At 39.4% G+C, this 18,866-nt stretch overlaps 1 protein-coding gene and 1 non-coding gene across 7 annotated transcripts in view; both read right to left on the bottom strand.

The window, feature by feature from the left end:
- CNOT1 (CCR4-NOT transcription complex subunit 1) overlaps positions 1-18,866 on the bottom strand; it is a 108,068-nt gene that overhangs the window by 17,071 nt on the left and 72,131 nt on the right. For all 6 annotated transcript variants that reach the window (XM_050772858.1, XM_050772861.1, XM_050772860.1 and 3 more), the window contains exons 22-38: positions 17,842-17,920; positions 15,659-15,889; positions 15,211-15,351; positions 13,840-14,019; positions 11,686-11,802; positions 11,305-11,415; positions 10,448-10,525; positions 10,097-10,274; positions 9,158-9,288; positions 7,066-7,362; positions 5,559-5,699; positions 5,362-5,466; positions 4,628-4,747; positions 1,990-2,181; positions 1,001-1,143; positions 389-497; positions 122-291 (exon numbers count right to left, since the gene is read on the bottom strand). In XM_050772858.1, the coding sequence (XP_050628815.1) occupies positions 122-291; positions 389-497; positions 1,001-1,143; positions 1,990-2,181; positions 4,628-4,747; positions 5,362-5,466; positions 5,559-5,699; positions 7,066-7,362; positions 9,158-9,288; positions 10,097-10,274; positions 10,448-10,525; positions 11,305-11,415; positions 11,686-11,802; positions 13,840-14,019; positions 15,211-15,351; positions 15,659-15,889; positions 17,842-17,920 (2,523 nt within the window). The remainder of the gene's footprint in view (positions 1-121; positions 292-388; positions 498-1,000; positions 1,144-1,989; positions 2,182-4,627; positions 4,748-5,361; positions 5,467-5,558; positions 5,700-7,065; positions 7,363-9,157; positions 9,289-10,096; positions 10,275-10,447; positions 10,526-11,304; positions 11,416-11,685; positions 11,803-13,839; positions 14,020-15,210; positions 15,352-15,658; positions 15,890-17,841; positions 17,921-18,866) is intronic.
- LOC126945130 (small nucleolar RNA SNORA46) lies at positions 12,618-12,752 on the bottom strand. Its single transcript, XR_007722307.1, has one exon. It is a non-coding gene; the product is annotated as a small nucleolar RNA SNORA46 (small nucleolar RNA).

Here is an 18,866-nt window from a genome sequence, read left to right as displayed (position 1 = left end):
CCACCCATATGTGGTTGGTAAAACAGTTTTAACAAGTAATGTTGGTAAGTCTGCACATTCATCCCTAAAGATATTAGGAGACTACTAAATGCACAGGGATCTCAAAGTGTTTAATCCTCACCCTTCTGGAGCATTGCCTCTGGAATGAGCGTTAATCCTCATGAGGGTTTCAATGGTGTGGAACAGATCTGCCTCAGTAACATGAGCAACACTCCTTTCATCCACCAGCAGGATTTTTACCAATTGCATAGCGAATGCCACAGCCATGTAGTTTAAGCCATTCTCCATTGACTGGCAACACAGAAAACACAACGTAAGAGGGAAAACACTTAAGAGCAAACATACTTCCCTGAGTCCTTTTGTCCTTGCAAGTAAATTCCTTCCATACCTGCGCTAGGTGAAGATCATACTGCTGCATATTAACCAAATGATTACGAATTAGCAGCTCCACAGCCTCCACATTATATTTATATTCATCCCGACATTCAATTAGGCACCTAGAAAAAATTCAGTATCTTTACTCATATAGGCTTAACCATACTGTATGTGCCCATTGTACTCAATGGAAATGTGCTCCAAATTAAGAATGCCTTGAGATTCAACTGTAAATCAGTGTCCAAATTGAAAAACAGCCAGTAATGAAATAGAACAGATAGCCCAGGCTTTGCTTTCAAAACCTAGGATACAGAGGATTCCATTTAAGACATTAAAATACTTATACATGAATACCACTTCTGAGAAATCACTGAAACCTTTTAAAACAATGACCTACAATTTATTGCCCAAAATAAGGTACTAGTTTTCTATATCCAACATGGGGAGAAGGTAGAGACCAGATGGAAAACAACTACTTAACAATTCTCACCTCTCAGAAGTAGGAAGTCCAAGTGTCCCACCTACCTACTAGAAAAAAGGGAAACCCCTGGACATAAACAGTACTATCTATGTCAAAAGGCAGTCGCGATCCAATACTCACTACTTTTCGAAGATGGCTACTGACCTTGTGATCTGTTTGTTGCACCATGGAGACCCATATGCCCGGCCATCCTGCAGAGCTTTTAGTACCAAGAGGTGGCATTCCCTGTAGCGCAGCAGCAGGTCAGCATCAGCACCACTTGTGGCATCTAGTAAGCCCTCTACAGCCTATGGGAGAAAGAAAGTGTTCAGACCCATGGAAAATATGGTGCTTGGCCCAACTATCATAGCCAGAAACCAAATCTCAATGCCAAGTACCAAATACCTTCCAAAGCCTCCCTGTCCTTTCCACTCTCCAAACATCCCCTTCAGTTGCCTATCACACACACTCTAAATTCTATCTGGTTTAAGTTCATTCTGTGCTCTTCATTGTCATAAAAGGCTTTGCTGTAGTTAAAACCCAGGGCTCCCTACCTACCCTGATCCAAATTCTTGGATCAACTTGTCCCTCAAAATCTAAAGGGCAGATGGGCTCAGTGGCTCATGCCTATAATGCCAATGCTTTGGGAGGCTCAGGAGGGAAGGCCACTTGAGCCCAGGAGATTGAGAACAACTTGGGCAACAAAGCAAGACCCGTCTCTACAAAAAAAATTAAAAATTAACTTGGCTTGGCAGTGCACACCTGTAATCCCAGCTACTCGAGAGGGTAAAGTGGGAGGCTCACTTGAGTCCATGATCACGTCACTGCACTCAAGCCTGGGTGACAGAGAGAGACCCTGTCTCTTAAACACACACACACACACACACACACACACACACACAACTGAAGGGCTTTTAAAGTTTCTTCAAATCATATCTCAGGAATATCTTTAAGAAAAAAATAAAGATTTCCAATTTTACCATTCAAAACTTCTATGACTACATTCTACATTGGGAAAAAAAAATCACCTACTTATAGAACTTGATTTATATTATGAAATCTTAAGCTTAACTGTATAAATATGTAGACGGTGGCGCAGGTCAATAAATGTTTACACACCTAGCATTTTCTAAAGTAATAGCTTAAGAACCAACCTTTTGGAGCAATCCAAGAGCAGCTATGGCATCCCGAGAGTTTCGAGATAAAACTACAACCTCCAAGAGACTTCGAAGAGCCTGAGCTTGAGGGTTCATGGCCAAAGTTGGTGGGATGGCATGTAGATGCTGTTCCAGTTCTGTAATACACTTATCATAAATCTGAGCTACATCATCTGTTGCCCAAGCTTGCTGTTTTAGAGAAGGAAACAACCAACAAGAGACAAAAGAATGTTAAGGTTTTTTATTGACACATGTATCAAATAGAGGTCTATTAGTATGTTTACTCCCTTTTTCTTATTTTTACATTCAAACATGGAGGGCCTCTTCTTTTCCTTCTTTCTGAGCTATTCAGAATTAATACTATCAAGTGGGGCGGTACAAGGTGGCACAAAGGAAGAGGTGTTTCATTTGAGAGAGGAAAACCTGGCAGACAGCAGCATAATCTAGTGATTAAAGAGAGCATTAGTAATAATGGGACAGACTGAGGGCAGCACCACTTGCACCATCTACTAAGCCCTCTACATTCTAAGAAAGTGTTTCAAACCATGAAAAGTATAGTACTCAGTCCAGCTGTCAAAGCCTGATAGGACAGAATAAAAATACAGCATTACTTCTGAGCCATTCCTATTTTTTAAAATGCATTATCTGAATCTAGCCATGAGAATACACTGGACAAATAAATCAAGCCATTTAGAAAATAATTAGCCTGGCCGGGCGCGGTGGCTCAAGCCTGTAATCCCAGCACTTTGGGAGGCCGAGATGGGCGGATCACAAGGTCAGGAGATCGAGACCATCCTGGCTAACACGGTGAAACCCCGTCTCTACTAAAAAATGCAAAAAACGGTGGCTCAAGCCTGTAATCCCAGCACTTTGGGAGGCCGAGAAGGGTGGATCACGAGGTCAGGAGATCGAGACCATCCTGGTTAACACGGTGAAACCCCGTCTCTACTAAAAAATACAAACAACTGGCCGGGCGCGGTGGCTCAAGCCTGTAATCCCAGCACTTTGGGAGGCCGAGACGGGCGGATCACAAGGTCAGGAGATCGAGACCATCCTGGCTAACACGGTGAAACCCCGTCTCTACTAAAAATACAAAAAAACTAGCCGGGCGAGGTGGCGGGCACCTGTAGTCCCAGCTACTCGGGAGGCTGAGGCAGGAGAATGACGTAAACCCGGGAGGCGGAGCTTGCAGTGAGCTGAGATCCGGCCACTGCACTCCAGCCTGGGCGACAGAGCGAGACTCCGTCTCAAAAAAAAAAAAAAAAAAAAAAAAAAAAAAAAAACTAGCCAGGTGAGGTGGCGGGCGCCTGTAGTCCCAGCTACTCGGGAGGCTGAGGCAGGAGAATGGCGTGAACCCGGGAGGCGGAGCTTGCAGTGAGCCGATATCCGGCCACTGTACTCCAGCCTGGGCGACAGAGCGAGACTCCGTCTCAAAAAAAAAAAAAAAAAAAAAAAAAGCAAAAAAAACTAGCCAGGCGGGTTGGCGGGCGCCTGTAGTCCCAGCTACTCAGGAGGCTGAGGTAGGAGAATGGCGTAAACCTGGGAGGCGGAGCTTGCAGTGAGCTGAGATCCGGCCACTGCACCCCAGCCTGGGCGACAGAGCAAGACTCCGTCTCAAAAAAAAAAAAAAAGAAAAAAAAGAAAATAATTAGCCTATAATCTTCAGAAGTGTTATGGTCATGAAAGATAAGGAAAAACTGAGTTACCTATACCAGCTAGAACTGAGGGAGACTTTAAAAATATGACAACTGAAGAAATGTGTGATTCTAAAACAGGTCTTTTACTAAACATTATTGGGATACTTGGTGAAACTTGAATGAGGTCTATGAATTACATGGAGTAAGGTATTAGTATTCATTTCTGACCTTAATGGTTGTGCTGTGGTCACACAGGAAAAAGGTTTTATAAGAAATACAAACCAAAGGATTCAGGAGTGATAGGGCTATCAGGTCAGCAACTTACTCTCAACTGGTTCAGCTGGAAAATGTTTTTCCCTATATTTCCAAGTTTTCTGTAAACACCTTTGAAAATTTTAGAAAATTCTTTTATTTAAAAAATGGGAAGTCTGGGCATAATGGCTCAGGCCTGTAATCTTAGCACTTTACGAGGCTGAGATGGGCAATCACTTGAGGTCAGGAATTTGAGTCTAGCCTGTGTAACATGGCAAAACCCCATCTTTATAAAAAATACAAAAATTAGCTCAGCAAGGTGGTGCACGCCTGTAGTCCTAGCTCCTCAAGAGGCTGAGGTGGGAGGATCGCTTGAGCCTGGGAGGTGGAGGTTGCAATGAGCTGAGATTGCGCCACTGCACTCCAGCCTGGGTGACAGAGAAAGACCTTGTCTCAAAAAAATAAATAATAAAATTTAAAAATAAAAACCCAAAAGTTATTATGTTACCATGCAAATTCCTCTAATTAGGCCAAACATTAAAGATAAATCACCCACACCCACGTCAATTTTTTCTTTAATCCCCTGTATGTCATACTTAATTGGACACAAAGAATACCTACAACTCAAAAACTATAGGTTCCCCTGTAAATTTTTCTCCCAGGAAGCAAGTCAAAAACATATATTAAATGTCAAAAACATTTAAATTAATTGGCAAAACACTCAATTTAATCTAAAACACATTTACCTTCATGGGCTGGGCTAAAAATCCTGTGGGCTGACTTAAGTCATTTGTAGGCAAGAAGCCAGGAACATTGCGTGCAAACTCTTCGTAAACAGCCAACTGCTTTGGATCCACACCACCAACCTTGAAAGAAGAAAATCTATTTTGACAGAATTCACTCAATAATCAAAATAAACTGTTTTGAAAGTGGAAAGTCTGCATGTGAGTAAGCTCAGGGACACAAGAGTCATTACAACATGTAACAGTATGATTAAGCATACATGCACACTAACAAATGCAGTTCAGAAGAGGGCTTCTCATTTCCCTGAATCCTGCTAAAAGTCACCTCATTTATAAATTAACTGAAAGTTTCTCTTGGAAAGTGCCTCACATGGGACGATGCCAGTGCAATTCTCCCTTGGAGTTGGTAAGTATTATCAGATTTATCACTGTCTCATTGGGAACAATAAGCAACCATTAATGTGAGAAGCCCAAGGTGGGAAACATGAAAACTAGTTAAGGCACATGAACTCCTTACAGTAGTAGCATTTCAACAACTTTGGAGGAGCAAGGGAATTTGGAGCTATTTCCATACCTGCTCCACAGGCAGCCATTAAGTGAAATGCTAACAAGTTAAGATGTTTTCTCATAAACAACATTTAACCCTGCTGTCCTAGTCCCAGTAAGGAGTTCAATCAACAAGAACATTAAAAATAAAACAAAGACAGAATGGGGAGAGACACGGCCCCAATTCTCACTTTCAGCCTGATTTGCTCTGGCATCCGTTCGGCTTGATATGTTAAAACAACAGGATCACAGTATCTGCGTCCTTCTTGCCTAGCATGTTTTCTCAGCTCAAATTCCTGCAAACAAAAAAAGTCACTGAGGTTCTTGTTATAAGGCACTTCCCTAAATTAAGAAATAAAATCTTAAAAGGCAAATTCTAAACACTTACAGTTGCTAATCTCTTGTCCATCTCAGGGCCTGCTTTTTCTACTGCAGTCTTCTGAATAAAACAGCAAGCCAACTCACAATTGTCCTGAGCTAACTGAGCAGCTGCCTGATCCATCATTTCCCTTTGTTGTGGGGAAGCAGTCTATTAATGGAGGTGGGGGAGTGGGGGGAATAGAAAAAAAAAGACTTGAAAGTTAATGTGGACAGACAGGATAGTAGAAACTGCAGTGCATTTGGCAAATGCATTTTAAGTTCTGACTCTACTTATGAATCAATCAGCTGTGATCTTGAAATAGTCTTAACAGCTTTCTCACTTTTAAGACAAAAATATCCTAGACACCTTATCAGTTTATGGTGAACATGTCTTAAAATCAGTAAAGCAGGCCAGACATGGTGGCTCACACCTGTAATCCCAGTACTTTGGGAGGCCGAGGCAGGTAGACCACTTGAGGCCAGGAGTTCGAGACCAGCCTAGCCAACATGGTGAAAGCACTTCTCTACTAAAAAAATACATAAATTAGCTGGGCGTGGTAGCACATGTCTGTAATCCCAGTTACTTGGGAGGCTGAAGCATGAGAATCAGTTGAACCTCAGAGGTGGAGGATGCAGTGAGCCAAGACTGCACCACTGCATTCTAGCCTAAGCTACAGAGTGAGACCCTGTCTCATGAAACAAACATTAAAAAAAAAAAGGCAGGCCGGGCGCAGTGGCTCAAGCCTGTAATCCCAGCACTTTGGGAGGCCGAGACGGGTGGATCACGAGGTCAGGAGATCGAGACCATCCTGGCGAACACGGTGAAACCCCGTCTCTACTAAAAAATACAAAAAAAAAAAACTAGCTGGGCGAGGTGGCGGACGCCTGTAGTCCCAGCTACTTGGGAGGCTGAGGCAGGAGAATGGCGTAAACCCGGGAGGCGGAGCTTGCAGTGAGCTGAGATCCGGCCACTGCACTCCAGCCCGGGCAACAGAGCGAGACTCCGCCTCAAAAAAAAAAAAAAAAAAAAAAAAAAAAAGGCAAAAACCCCAAAAAAAATCAGTAAGCAGTAAACAAATTACTAATCATGATACCTGAATAACCATGATATCTGAGACTCAAAACTAGTAAGTGAATTATCTGAAAAGTGTGTGCACATGCAACATCACTTTAAGTCATTTTGTATCAGCCTTCTCAAACAGCTTTCATCCTTCCTGATTAACAGAAATGAGTATTGTTAGATTTCACATTTCCTTTTTAAATCTTAATTTATTTAAACCAATAAATATATGGGTATCTACTATCTGTCAAACATTGTGTTGAGGATACAACAGCAAAAAAAGAAAAAAAAAAAGCACAGCCATGATGCTTTGCCTCACAGAATTACAATCTAAAATGATGGAAGTTATCAAACAAATATAGTGATTATTAACAATAAGTGGTAATGCCCAGTGCCATATACAGGCAAAGAAAAAACTTATTACAGACAAGTAGTAATATGTTTTGTACCTATATCAACGAAATAGCCAACTTACACGAAGGGCTGAGGCAAAACTGTTTTTTAGGTTGGTAGATATGCTCATGAGCAAAGGTTCCCTGCATGTAATCATTGCCATTCCAGCTGTCAAGTTACGCATCATGTGATGAGCTGCTATTCGCATTCGAGATTCCTCCGAATCCAGAGCAAAATCCTTCCTGACTATTTGCTCACAAGTAGTCATGGCAATCTTAATTGATCGATCAACCACAGGATGGACCAGCTCCTGGACAGCCCGTTCGATTGCCTGACGCACACACTGCTTCAACTGCGGATGGGCCTGAAACAAGGGAATCTGGGGGGTTGGGGAGGACAAAGTCAACACCTTGTTTAAATAAGACAATCCAATTCCTACTGGCAAACACACTCATGATTTTGTAAATCAAGGTTAACCAAAAACTACCAGTTTCTACTTAAAAGTTAACCAATGGAAAATTTGGGTAACAGAAACTGGGCTCCACACAGGGAAAAGTATTCGGTATACCCTATGATACGCAATAATATATATATGTCTTTTTTTAAAATCCAAGTTTAATGGACAAGCTGTTCATTATAATAATGCATTAACTACTTAAAGACACACTGCTGGCTTATTTAAAATTTGTGGCTCAAGTGCTCTTAAAAGAAAGCAACTTCTCTTTTAGCTTGAAAAATGTAAAAAGAATCAAATTTACAGAAAAAAGACTTCCCACAAAAACTATTAATATTAAAATTAATTCATCAGAATAGTGAGCATTTTACAGTACCCACTGAAATGTTTGGCTTCACTTGAAAGGCTGTTTCTAATCTTTTATTGTAGGCATAAATTATGCCCCAAAACTTACTTGGTCCCTTTAACTTGTTGAATTAAAACAATAAAATAAACTAGCATATAACAGTGTTCAGGCCGGGCGCGGTGGCTCAAGCCTGTAATCCCAGCACTTTGGGAGGCCGAGACGGGCGGATCACGAGGTCAGGAGATCGAGACCATCCTGGCTAACACCGTGAAACCCCGTCTCTACTAAAAATACAAAAAAAACTAGCCGGGCGAGGTGGCGGGCGCCTGTAGTCCCAGCTACTCCGGAGGCTGAGGCAGGAGAATGGCGTAAACCCGGGAGGCGGAGCTTGCAGTGAGCTGAGATCCGGCCACTGCACTCCAGCCCGGCCGACAGAGCAAGACTCCGTCTCAAAAAAAAAAAAAAAAAAAACAAAAAAAACAAAACAAAAAAAAAGTGTTCAGAACACTGAGAGTATTCTAAAGATGAATCATAATTTTGGATCTAGGTGTCTCACTGCCTCTCACTCCACCCCTCTAAAACTAAGTAGCATGTCTATTGGCGGGGGGGTGGACAAAAGGTTAAAATGATTTCTCTGATACCCTTTCAATTCCTTTTAATAAAAAGCTCAATGTATTAATGTTACTCCTGTATTTGTGAACATTTTCAGTTTCTAAAAAGTAAGGACAACGAAAACTCCACTCACCTGATTCTGGATTATATATTCTGTTAAGTAGAATAAAAGACTAAAGATAATAATACAATTTCCCCTTGAATGTACAAAGCAAATACTAAGTATAGGAAAAAGGATTGATGAGCGGTCATCTTACATGACCATATTATATCAGACCTCCTTCCGGAACCCAGGCCACAACAACATAACTCAAAGTACTAAGTCCTACTTCAAGATCTTAGCCTACAAATTTTATACACATGCACGATCAGCTCATTTCCAGCCTTCAGCTGGAAGAAATGGCTTACTGCAGAAGGCTAAAGTGACAAGATAAAGAAAATAAAAAGCTATGGTATACATTAAGCATCTTTTACTCTGTGTAAGGAATTCCTGGAGATTGTGATTTTATTGACAGCTAAATTTTAGTATCATGGGTTTGGATATGAGGAACCAATATAACCAACATCTAGTCACTCTATTTCTTAAGGGAAGAAGAAAAATCCCAACTGAACTACACAGCAGTTCTAGATCTCCATCCTCTCTGACAAACTCTACAACCTAGGAATCCAGAGGGAAGGGCAAAGAGCTGAAGAAAAGGTGACCAAACAAAGTTTACTTTATCACAAACTAGAAGCTGGGAGAATGAAGCAGTGTTTACTTACTGTTGGATTTAGAGTAATGTGTGGTGCCAGGCCCGCAAGGGAATAGACATTGATGTCATGGTAGCTGTACTGTGGCTGTGGTGGAACCGTGGCTGTACAAGTGGTGTTGGTAGCTGGTGTAGTAGAAGTTGCTAAATGTAAAGTAATAAAGAGATTTTAAAAGTACATTTGTTGCCTTTACTATAAAATTAGCTTAATATTAAGTGGTCATTATCTAATTAAACTAATTGGGGGAGGAGGGAAGGATGTAGCAGGTCTTATTTTTCCCACCCTGAAAGGGAAATTCTGTTATAACAGAGATATACACCAAGCACGTTAAAAGTATGTCAGTGGCAGTGCCCCACAGCACAGAAATCAACTGAGCAGCCATGCCACATTCTCAGGCCCAAGTCCTACAAACTCAGTCTATATTAAGATGTCTGTTTTCAACCTAGCCTGTTTCTTAGTTTATCTGGGGATTCTCAGCTGCTGAGGACTGAGAAAGAAAAGCTCAATTTATTCTAACCACAACTCCCAATCATCCAACACTCCTGCACCCTTCTCTCATCTCCTTCATGTAGATAAAACAGTCCAATTCCCTTGGCAGATTGAGCAGGTGTAGCCATACCCAGATTTGAGGGGTTAACAGGCCATCATAGTATGCAGTTATTTCCGGAACTTCACACAAGAGAGATAACCAGCCTAGCTAGGATATGAGAGGCAACTGATTAAATCACATTTAGTTAATAATATGCATGAACTGCCAGGATAGAATCTAAGATGGTAACACAAGGCGTAGTCATTACTTTTGCTTGATAATTAGAAGGCTCACCAAAATGCATACAAAGTTTCACCACTACATTATGTGGGAAATTATAGTTTGCTATAGACGTGGACATGTACCATTTAAGAGAATATCCTGGCTAACAGAAGCCTTCCTTGACTACTTAGCACACTTACTTGTGGTTGTGATGGGAGGGAGTTCTTCTGGCTGCTTGACATCTTTCTTTGGAGCGGAGAGTTGCTCATCTAAATTCTTCAGGCGATCTTTATCCTTTAGGAGGTTTCCAGGTTTTAGCTCATTGATGTCTAATGCAAGGTTCTTGCAGAGAACCTCAATTTCAAACTTCAAGTTTAACTGCATAGTTCCAGAGTTGGATTAGAATTTTTAAAAGAAAATTTTAGTTTTATTCATAATATATGCTACTTTCAGTTACTATAGTACTTTCCCCAAAATACCCTGCCTTCACTGCAAGTTTTAATAATGTGAAGGCAAAGAATGTTCCAGAGGACAAGGAAGCAGTAAATTACCTTTAAGTCATGCTCCTGATGTAGCTCAGCTAATACATTCATAATTGCCATTGTCCAAGGGTTTGGTGGCCTAAAAACCTAAAAAAGAGCTATTATGTTAAGCTGGCCCAAAAGGTGCCCTTTTAATTTGGATTATTTAAAACAATTCAACACACAACATAAGTGGGTGGGGGGGGGGTAAAACAAATAAAAAACAAAAAACAAGGATTAAAAAAAAATAATAATAGCCGGGCGCGGTGGCTCAAGCCTGTAATCCCAGCACTTTGGGAGGCCGAGACGGGCGGATCACGAGGTCAGGAGATCGAGACCATCCTGGTTAACACGGTGAAACCCCGTCTCTACTAAAAAATACAAAAAACTAGCCGGCCGAGGTGGCCGACGCCTGTAGTCCCAGCTACTCGGGAGGCGGAGGCAGGAGAATGGCGTGAACTCGGGAGGCGGAGCTTTCAGTGAGCTGAGATCCGGCCACTGCACTCCAGCCTGGGTGACAGCGCGAGACTCCGTCTCAAAAAAAAAAAAAAAAAAAAAAAAAAAAAAAAAAATAATAATAATAATAATAATAATAATAATAAATAAACACTTATACCTGTGTAGCCATAACAAAACCCCTAGCCTTCTCACCTATATCACATTTCAAAAACAAAACAAAACAAAACAAAACACCAAAAACCAAAGCCAACCATCACAATCTTTCCTCTTTTACCCAGCCTCTCTAATTGGAAATCCAAGTGCCATAAAGGAAAACAGACTTAACTAGCTTTACCTCACAAGAACTAAGAATATAATCTCTTGATCTCATGCTAAAACAAAGCAATGCTTAGGAATTAGCCATAAATAAAATATTAAAATCTACTCACCACACTACGAATGCTAGATTCTAAGACTTTGGCAACAAAGGGCACCACGTAGAGCAATTCTTGTTGTCCTTTAACATAAGCCTCTAGCAGCAATGATTTCACATCCAAGTCCTAGAATAAGAAAAATACTTTCAAAAGCTGGGAATATACCCCCCCAAAATGGTATAACATAACCAAAGAAAAGTATTTTGCCAAGCTTATCCCCAAAACAGGAATCAACATAATGTCTAGTCCTTGTCTTACAAAAAGGGGTTAACATCTCAAAACATGGGCCAAGGTCTTATAAAACCCCAATAATCATCAAATAGCTCCAAACAGCCAATACTTGTAATCATAATGTGCTGAAGATTCTCAATTTTTACACATTTAGCTGAAACTCACAGTGTGTAAGATGGGTTTGTTTTTAGCTAATGTGATCATTCCTAGCCAATGTCCCAAGTTCTTCAGCAAAGAACGATCTGAGAAATTGGCCGCAGCTTTATCTGAGGTCAGGAGCACCTGAAATAGTGTAAGATTAAGAAAGATATGAGAATGAGCTTATGAAAGAAAACTCAACTAAGTATTTGAGAATTCCATTATCCTAAAGACAAGTCATCATTTCTAACAACAGGCCCCAAAGTAGAATTACTCTGTATATCATTATCAATATCATTTTGCTGTGTTCATGATTCAACAGTGCCATTTTTACCTTTAAGAAGTCTTTACATTTTTTTTCAAAATAGGTACAAACACATTGTACAAAATTCAAAAGGAACACAAACTTATGTGTCAGCTATCCTCCCCTAGAAAAGTATTTTCAACTCTGAAAACCTTAGCTAGGTTTAAAGCAGAGACCTAACTACAAAGCTATTTTGAAGTGAATTTAATTTAAAGCTAATTTAAATGAGGATGATAGCCATGCTTAAGTCCTTAAAGGAAGCAAGTATACAAAGGAATATAATCAAATTACCCTCCTATTGCAATCCTCAGTATATCCAGGCATTAACAAATCTCTGCAGTCAACTAAGATAACTTTCTGAGATAGAGTATAATACTGTTTATATACTTCTTTTCAAATTTCTAAAAAACCCAAACCATTTAATTGATTCTCCAGTTACTGTTTTTCTAAGGGGGACAGAATTAACATAGGAGAGTGTTTTGGCTGCAGGTATGCACACATGTATATACCCATCTACTCTGTGGTACCTCTTGATTTAGGGTTATATTTAAACTTCTGTTTAAAAACCAAGGTCTTGAAACTTTGCTGTGGAGTATGTGAAAACTTTTATGTATCCCAACCGCCCTTGCTATCAGATAATAAAAACGAAATAGAGCCATGTTCCTTAACTCCATACAGCAACAGCAGAATGGCACAAGTCAGCTGTGCAACAGAGAGCCAGGAATTCTTTTGCACTACAGCGTAACCAAGAATGGGGAATATTTCCATCCACAGGTTTAAATATAGTGCTGGTTCCTAAACCAATGACCCAAGTTATTGAGCAAAGAATGACCATAGCTGTATGCTTGTATGCTGGTTCTAGAAGTTTTTCCTCCTAAGAAATAAATGATGGTTTAGAAATTAAAATACTTGAATTTTGTTGAATAAGCCTCGGCTCAGTAGAGTTTGATCTTAAACTGCACAGAATCCTAGATAACAGCTATTCCACAAACAGATTTGAGTATAAAGATATCTGGCACTTGAAGACCACAAGATACAAATGAAAACATTCAGGACAGTATTGTTTATAATAGTTGAAGTGATTAACAACACAAATGCCCAGCAGCAATACAAATCCATACAATGGTTTTCCACAAGACTATATTTTCTGTTTTTTAAAAAAGAGGACTGGCCAGACACAGTGGCTCATGCCTGTAATCCCAGCGCTTTGGGAGGCTGAGGAGGGTGGAACACCTGAGGTCAGGAGTTCGGGACCAGCCTGGCCAATATGGTGAAACCCCATCTCTACTAAAAATACAAAAATTAACTGGACGTGGTGGTACACCTGTAATCCCAGCTACTCGGGAGGCTGAGGTAAGAGAATAGCTTGAACCTGGGAGGTGGAGGCTGCAGTGAGCCGAGATCGCACCACTGCACTCCAGCCTAGACAACAGAGTGAGACCACGCCTCAAAAAAATTAAAAAGAAAAAAAAACAAAGGACTACAGCAAAGAGCATTATCACGAATAATATCCAGGGGAGAAAAAAAAGCAAGCGAAAAAAAAGTGAAAAGGATGTACAGAGGGTGACACCATACAGAATATGCTAACCAATACTATGCTGTTTATGCATAACAATGGTAAAGTTCTAAAATCATGTATGGCATGACAAAAACAATTTATAATAGTGGTTACTTTCAAAGAAAATGCACAGGGTATGCCTATAAGTTTAAGTTCTTCATAAAATTTAGTTCCATGTAAGAAACAAAATCTACAGCAATTTCCAGAGGTACATAATATTGACAATATATATCAAAAAATATCAAAAATCCTACCTATATAATCAAATATTTCTAAATTCAAAGCAATAATTAAAGAAAATACAAGAACCAACTCTTACTTTAATGTTTCTGTAGGTCTCATTCAGAACCATCTTGTTAAATTCAGGATTCTTCAGCGTGTCAAGGAAGTTTGAATACAGGCTATGAAAGTTTGGCTCAATACTGACTCTCTTCATAACCAGATACTGTGAAACCCAAGGCATAAATTCTTCTTTCACGGTTTCCTTCAGCTCTTCAACCTAGCCAGTCAATACGACATGGGAAGCACAGAATTACACTATGATAAAATAACATTTGGTTTCTATGAACCATACTATACAGCACTCTCTACAGCACTAACTATAATGGCTCCTTGCAAAACTAACTAGATACTAAAGCATGACTTTCCTTCACACCAGATAGATGCTATGAAGAAGAGTATGCTCAATTCCATAGTCAATCACAACTCAACCCATAGGTGATTGGGACTGAAACATTTATGGTCATTTTCAGCTTTAAAATCATAAAACATGTAGTCCCCTATCTCCACCTGAATTACTAATCTACAAGCTGCCATTAACAGACCCACAGTGTAACCAAGAATGGGGAAAATTCCAGAACCATGTTTTCCTAAATTTCCATCTACAGGAATCTTTAGCTAACTCTGGTGTTTCCAAGTACAGATGACCCTTGAACAAGGATATGAATGACACAGAGTAAAATTAAATGTATATTTTCTTCTATTAATACCTCCACTACCTTGGAGACACCAAGACTTCCTCTTCTCCTCCTCATGAAGATAAAGACCTGTATGATGATCATTTCCACTTAACAGATAGTAAATATATCTTTTCTTCCTTATAATTTTCCTTCATAATATTTTTTTCCAGTTTATTTTATTCTAAGAATACAGTATTATATGCATATAAGATATGTGTTAATCAACTATTTATCACAGTAAGGCTTCTGGTCAACAGTAGGCTGTTAATAGTTAAGCTCTGGGGGAATAAAAAGTTATACCAGGATTTGGCTACATAGAGGATTGGCAACCCTAACCCCCATGTTGCTCAAGGGTCAACTATACTGTCTTACCATGTAATCTGAGGAGGCAAGTGGCATTCTTTATGCTTTTCACAAAGTCGGCCTCAGTTATTAGGTTGTAATAAATACTCTGAATAGTCTCTGGGAGAAAATGAGTTTTGACTAATGACTAGTACAAATGAAACTTTCTATCACCATGAGAACATTCAGCTTATTTCAAAAAGCTGCAAAACAAAATCTTAAAAATTGGTACTATTTAATGTTTACCAAAACCACTAGGTTAAATACACATATTCCCTTTGAGTTTATTACCTCTACCTTTAAAATGAGTATGTAAAAGGGTCAACAATATATCCTTTAGTCCATTAAGGAAAAGAGAAGGAATTTATAAACTATGACAGCATGCTCACCTTTTGTGTCATATTTGACTGTGAGAGATTATTGAAAATAAAAGCAATTTTCTCCTGGATATTTTCCGGGGGCTCCACAATTCTCTCAGTTTGATCTGTGGCTACAAGCAACGTATCTATATTTGTAGTATTAATAGAAGGCTAAAAAAAAATAAATAAAGTACATAAAGCAAATAAGTTGAAGTGCTTCTCTGAAAAAAGTACAATAATGTATACAGACTTAGTGTTAAAAAATACACATGGTATGATTGTATATTAGAAACGTGGGCAAGAATAGTGAACTATTAATAATGTTTGCCTCTGGGAAATATAAGGATGGGAGATACAAAGGAAGAAATGTTGGTCTTTTATATCTTTTTTGGTAGGCATGTTATGATAAAATTCTAATACATGTTCACTAGTGATATAATCATAAATCCTAGAAGAGAAAAAAGACAGATCTACTTACTGGCACATCTTTCTTAAAGCTGACTCCAGTTGGCCTGGTGACTGTAACCGTTTTAGCAACAGTGGTGGTTGTTGAGGTGGTAACCATAGTGCTAACTTGACCAGCAAGAGGAGCTTTTGCTGGAACCTGGGCCTGAGCCTGGGCCTGAGCCAGTGCAATACTTCCAGGGGTTGTGATAGAGCCTTGCATTTTCACAGGAGGATCTCTAGACTGCTGTCCATACTCAATATACTAAAAGGGTAGGGAGAGGAAAAAGAGTTAACCTTAATTGCTAAGTCTGGATTATATGTCCCTCTTTTCTGAGAGGGTAAAAAACATGCATGAATGCTTTTTTGGTTCATCTAGCTCCATACTCTTTGCCCCATACCCTGGCACTAGTACGTAAGTAGATTCCATGAACTCCTTCAGCGATAAAATCTTAGTATTTATGAGAGAACTACAGCAAAACAACTTCTAAAGCAGCAGCCCCAGATACTGCATATAAATGCCTTTAAACTCCTTAAAAAATGCAAACTTTAAAAGTCTTAATAATTCATACAGTAAACTCATCTCTTTTCTAATTAGGCAGCAATGAGAAACCAAAGGTCTTAAAAAACAAAAACCGTGGTAGTATGAGTTATTATCTCAATAAAGCTATTACAAAAAAATACAGAGCCCATCCCCACACAATTTAGAGTGCTGACATAAGGATCCCGAAGCTATTTCAACAGTCCTTACCTAGCAGAACTAAACCTACCAATTATGTATACAACAGTTTTCTTTTTAGAGGGACATTTCTAAAGTAGGAAAGAGAGTCTCAGAAGAAAGTATAGCCCTTTATGCTGACAAAGTACAGAAAGTGATGCTCTCTCTCTCTCCTCTCTCTCTGGCTATCTTGCTACATACAGTGGGTGCTAGGGACTAGTTTTGAGTGATCGCTCTCCTGCTAACTCACTCTTTCTCCAAGTCTTTCAAGCTCCATATTCCTGTCTCTTAATTTGTCTCAGTCCACTCACTTGAATGAATATACTCCACATTCCCAGAGATTAAGTCATTACAATAACCCTGCCCTCCTAATAAATCTAGAAGGATGAGGTAGGGAGCACTGAACTAAATTAAAATACAGAATATCAAGTAGGTTCAAATTCTGATCATCCTGATTTCTTAAAATAAGATCTTATAAAGTTGTCTACTGCATGTTAAAAATAGTCAATTAACCAACTTCCCTGTTCTATGTAAACTGATGTTGACCAAAACCAAGACAAAGGTATAGATAATGCTTACCAATTAACCTAAAATCAGTCACTGCAACAAGCTTCTCAAATTTCAGTAAAAATAACGATCATATAAAATGGTTTTTAAAATGTATATTCCCTAGGTCTATTTTCCCAGGGACTGACTCCTTTTAAATAAGCATCTCAGGCGGGTGCAGTGGTTTACACCTGTAATCCCAGCACTCTGCAGGGCGGAGGTGGGCAGATCACCTGAGGTCAGGAGTTCAAGACCAGCCTGGTCAACAGGGTGAAACTTCGTCTCTACAAAAAGACAAAAATTAGCCGGGCATGATGGCAGGCGCCTGTAATCGCAGCTACTCAGGAAGCTAAGATGGGAGAATCACTTGAACCCGGGAGGAAGATGTTGCAGTGAGCCAAGATTGTCTCACTCCAGCCTGGGCGACAGAGCAAGATTCCATCTCAAAACAAAAACAAAAACAAAACAAAAACCACACCTCAAAGGAATCTAAGGAAGTGTTAAGAAGCCTTTATTTTTAATAAACATGATCTAAGTCTTATGCGTAACAGCTTTGGCTCATATTAACTCATAAAAATTTCACATTTTTACATACAAGATTCCCACTCCAATCCCCTTTTAGAATGAGGCAGGGTGTCTGTACTTTACCTAAGATAAAGATTCTCTTAGTAGAACTGTTTATTCTTCAACTCCATTATCAGGTTAAAAGAATGAGTAAAAAGTTTTTGAAGTAAGCCTGCTACTTAGAAAAGATAATCCAAGAATGATTATTTTTTCATGTTCTCTTGTAAGGCCACAAAATGAACAACCTCAACTAATATGTATACCTATATCATGCCAATTTTATTAAGAAATCTTAATGCCACTACCATCAAGTCTACAAAAAAAGCCAAAATATTAAACCCTCCAAATACTGCACAGCTATTTGGGTTTTAGGTACAGAGGGCACTTACCTCCTGTAAATGATGTGGAAATTGCATAAAGTGACTGATAGAAGCCAAATGCTGACAATACTGGGGATAGTCCTTCAATCTGCCAACAAAATCATTCTGCCATCATTTCGTGTCAGAACAGAAGCAGCACTAACAAAATGTTTTTGTCCAAATGCTAATCTAGGTCATTTTCTCCATCTTACCTATGAATAACTTATTTGAAGAAAATGTCAAAGGGAAGAAAACAAAAGTAGAAGGAGAAAATACTGATGATTTTCACTGGATTTACATCAGAAAAAACACTACCTTTGATTTTTAAAGGCTATATTTTACTTAAAAATAGATTAAAATGAGCCGTTTATCTGGAAACAATTCAAATTTTCACCTACATACGAATGGAAAAATAATTTGTAGTCAACTCATATAGAATACTACACAAAGACTACTGAAACATGTAGTAACATAAATCTCAAAAAAACTACATATTTCTATGACTCCGTGTAAATGACATTCTAGAAAAACTTTAGAGATTATCAGAGATTGCGAGTCAGGGAAGGGGACTAACTACAAAGGGGAACAAGGAAACCTCTTGGGAGATGATGAAAATATTCTGCATCAGCCGGGCATGCTGATTTATGCCTATAATCCCATCAATTTGGGAGGCCGCGGCAGGACAATCACTTGAATTCAGGAGTTCCAAAATATTCTGTATCTTGATTGTGGTGGGAGTTACAGAACTACATAAATTTGCCCAAATTCAAAGAACTATACACCTAAAAGGGAAGACTTCTACTGTACAAAGTATACCTCATAAATATCCAACCAAAAACCTCTGCTCTCATTTTAGTTTTCCTACCATTATTTTTAAAAAGAGAAGCTTTAGCCGGGCCCAGTGGCTCACACCTACAATCCCAGCACTCTGGGAGGCCGAGGCAGATGGATCACCTGACATCAGGAGTTCAAGCCTGGCCAACATGATGGAACCCTGTCTCTACTAAAAATACAAAAATTAGCTGGGTGCAGTGGCACGCGTCTCTAATCCCAGC

This window comes from Macaca thibetana, chromosome 20 (assembly GCF_024542745.1).
Source record: "Macaca thibetana thibetana isolate TM-01 chromosome 20, ASM2454274v1, whole genome shotgun sequence".
NCBI lineage: Eukaryota > Metazoa > Chordata > Mammalia > Primates > Cercopithecidae > Macaca > Macaca thibetana.
Note: the sequence above shows the minus strand (reverse complement) of the source record. Positions and strands in the feature narration are given on the sequence as shown.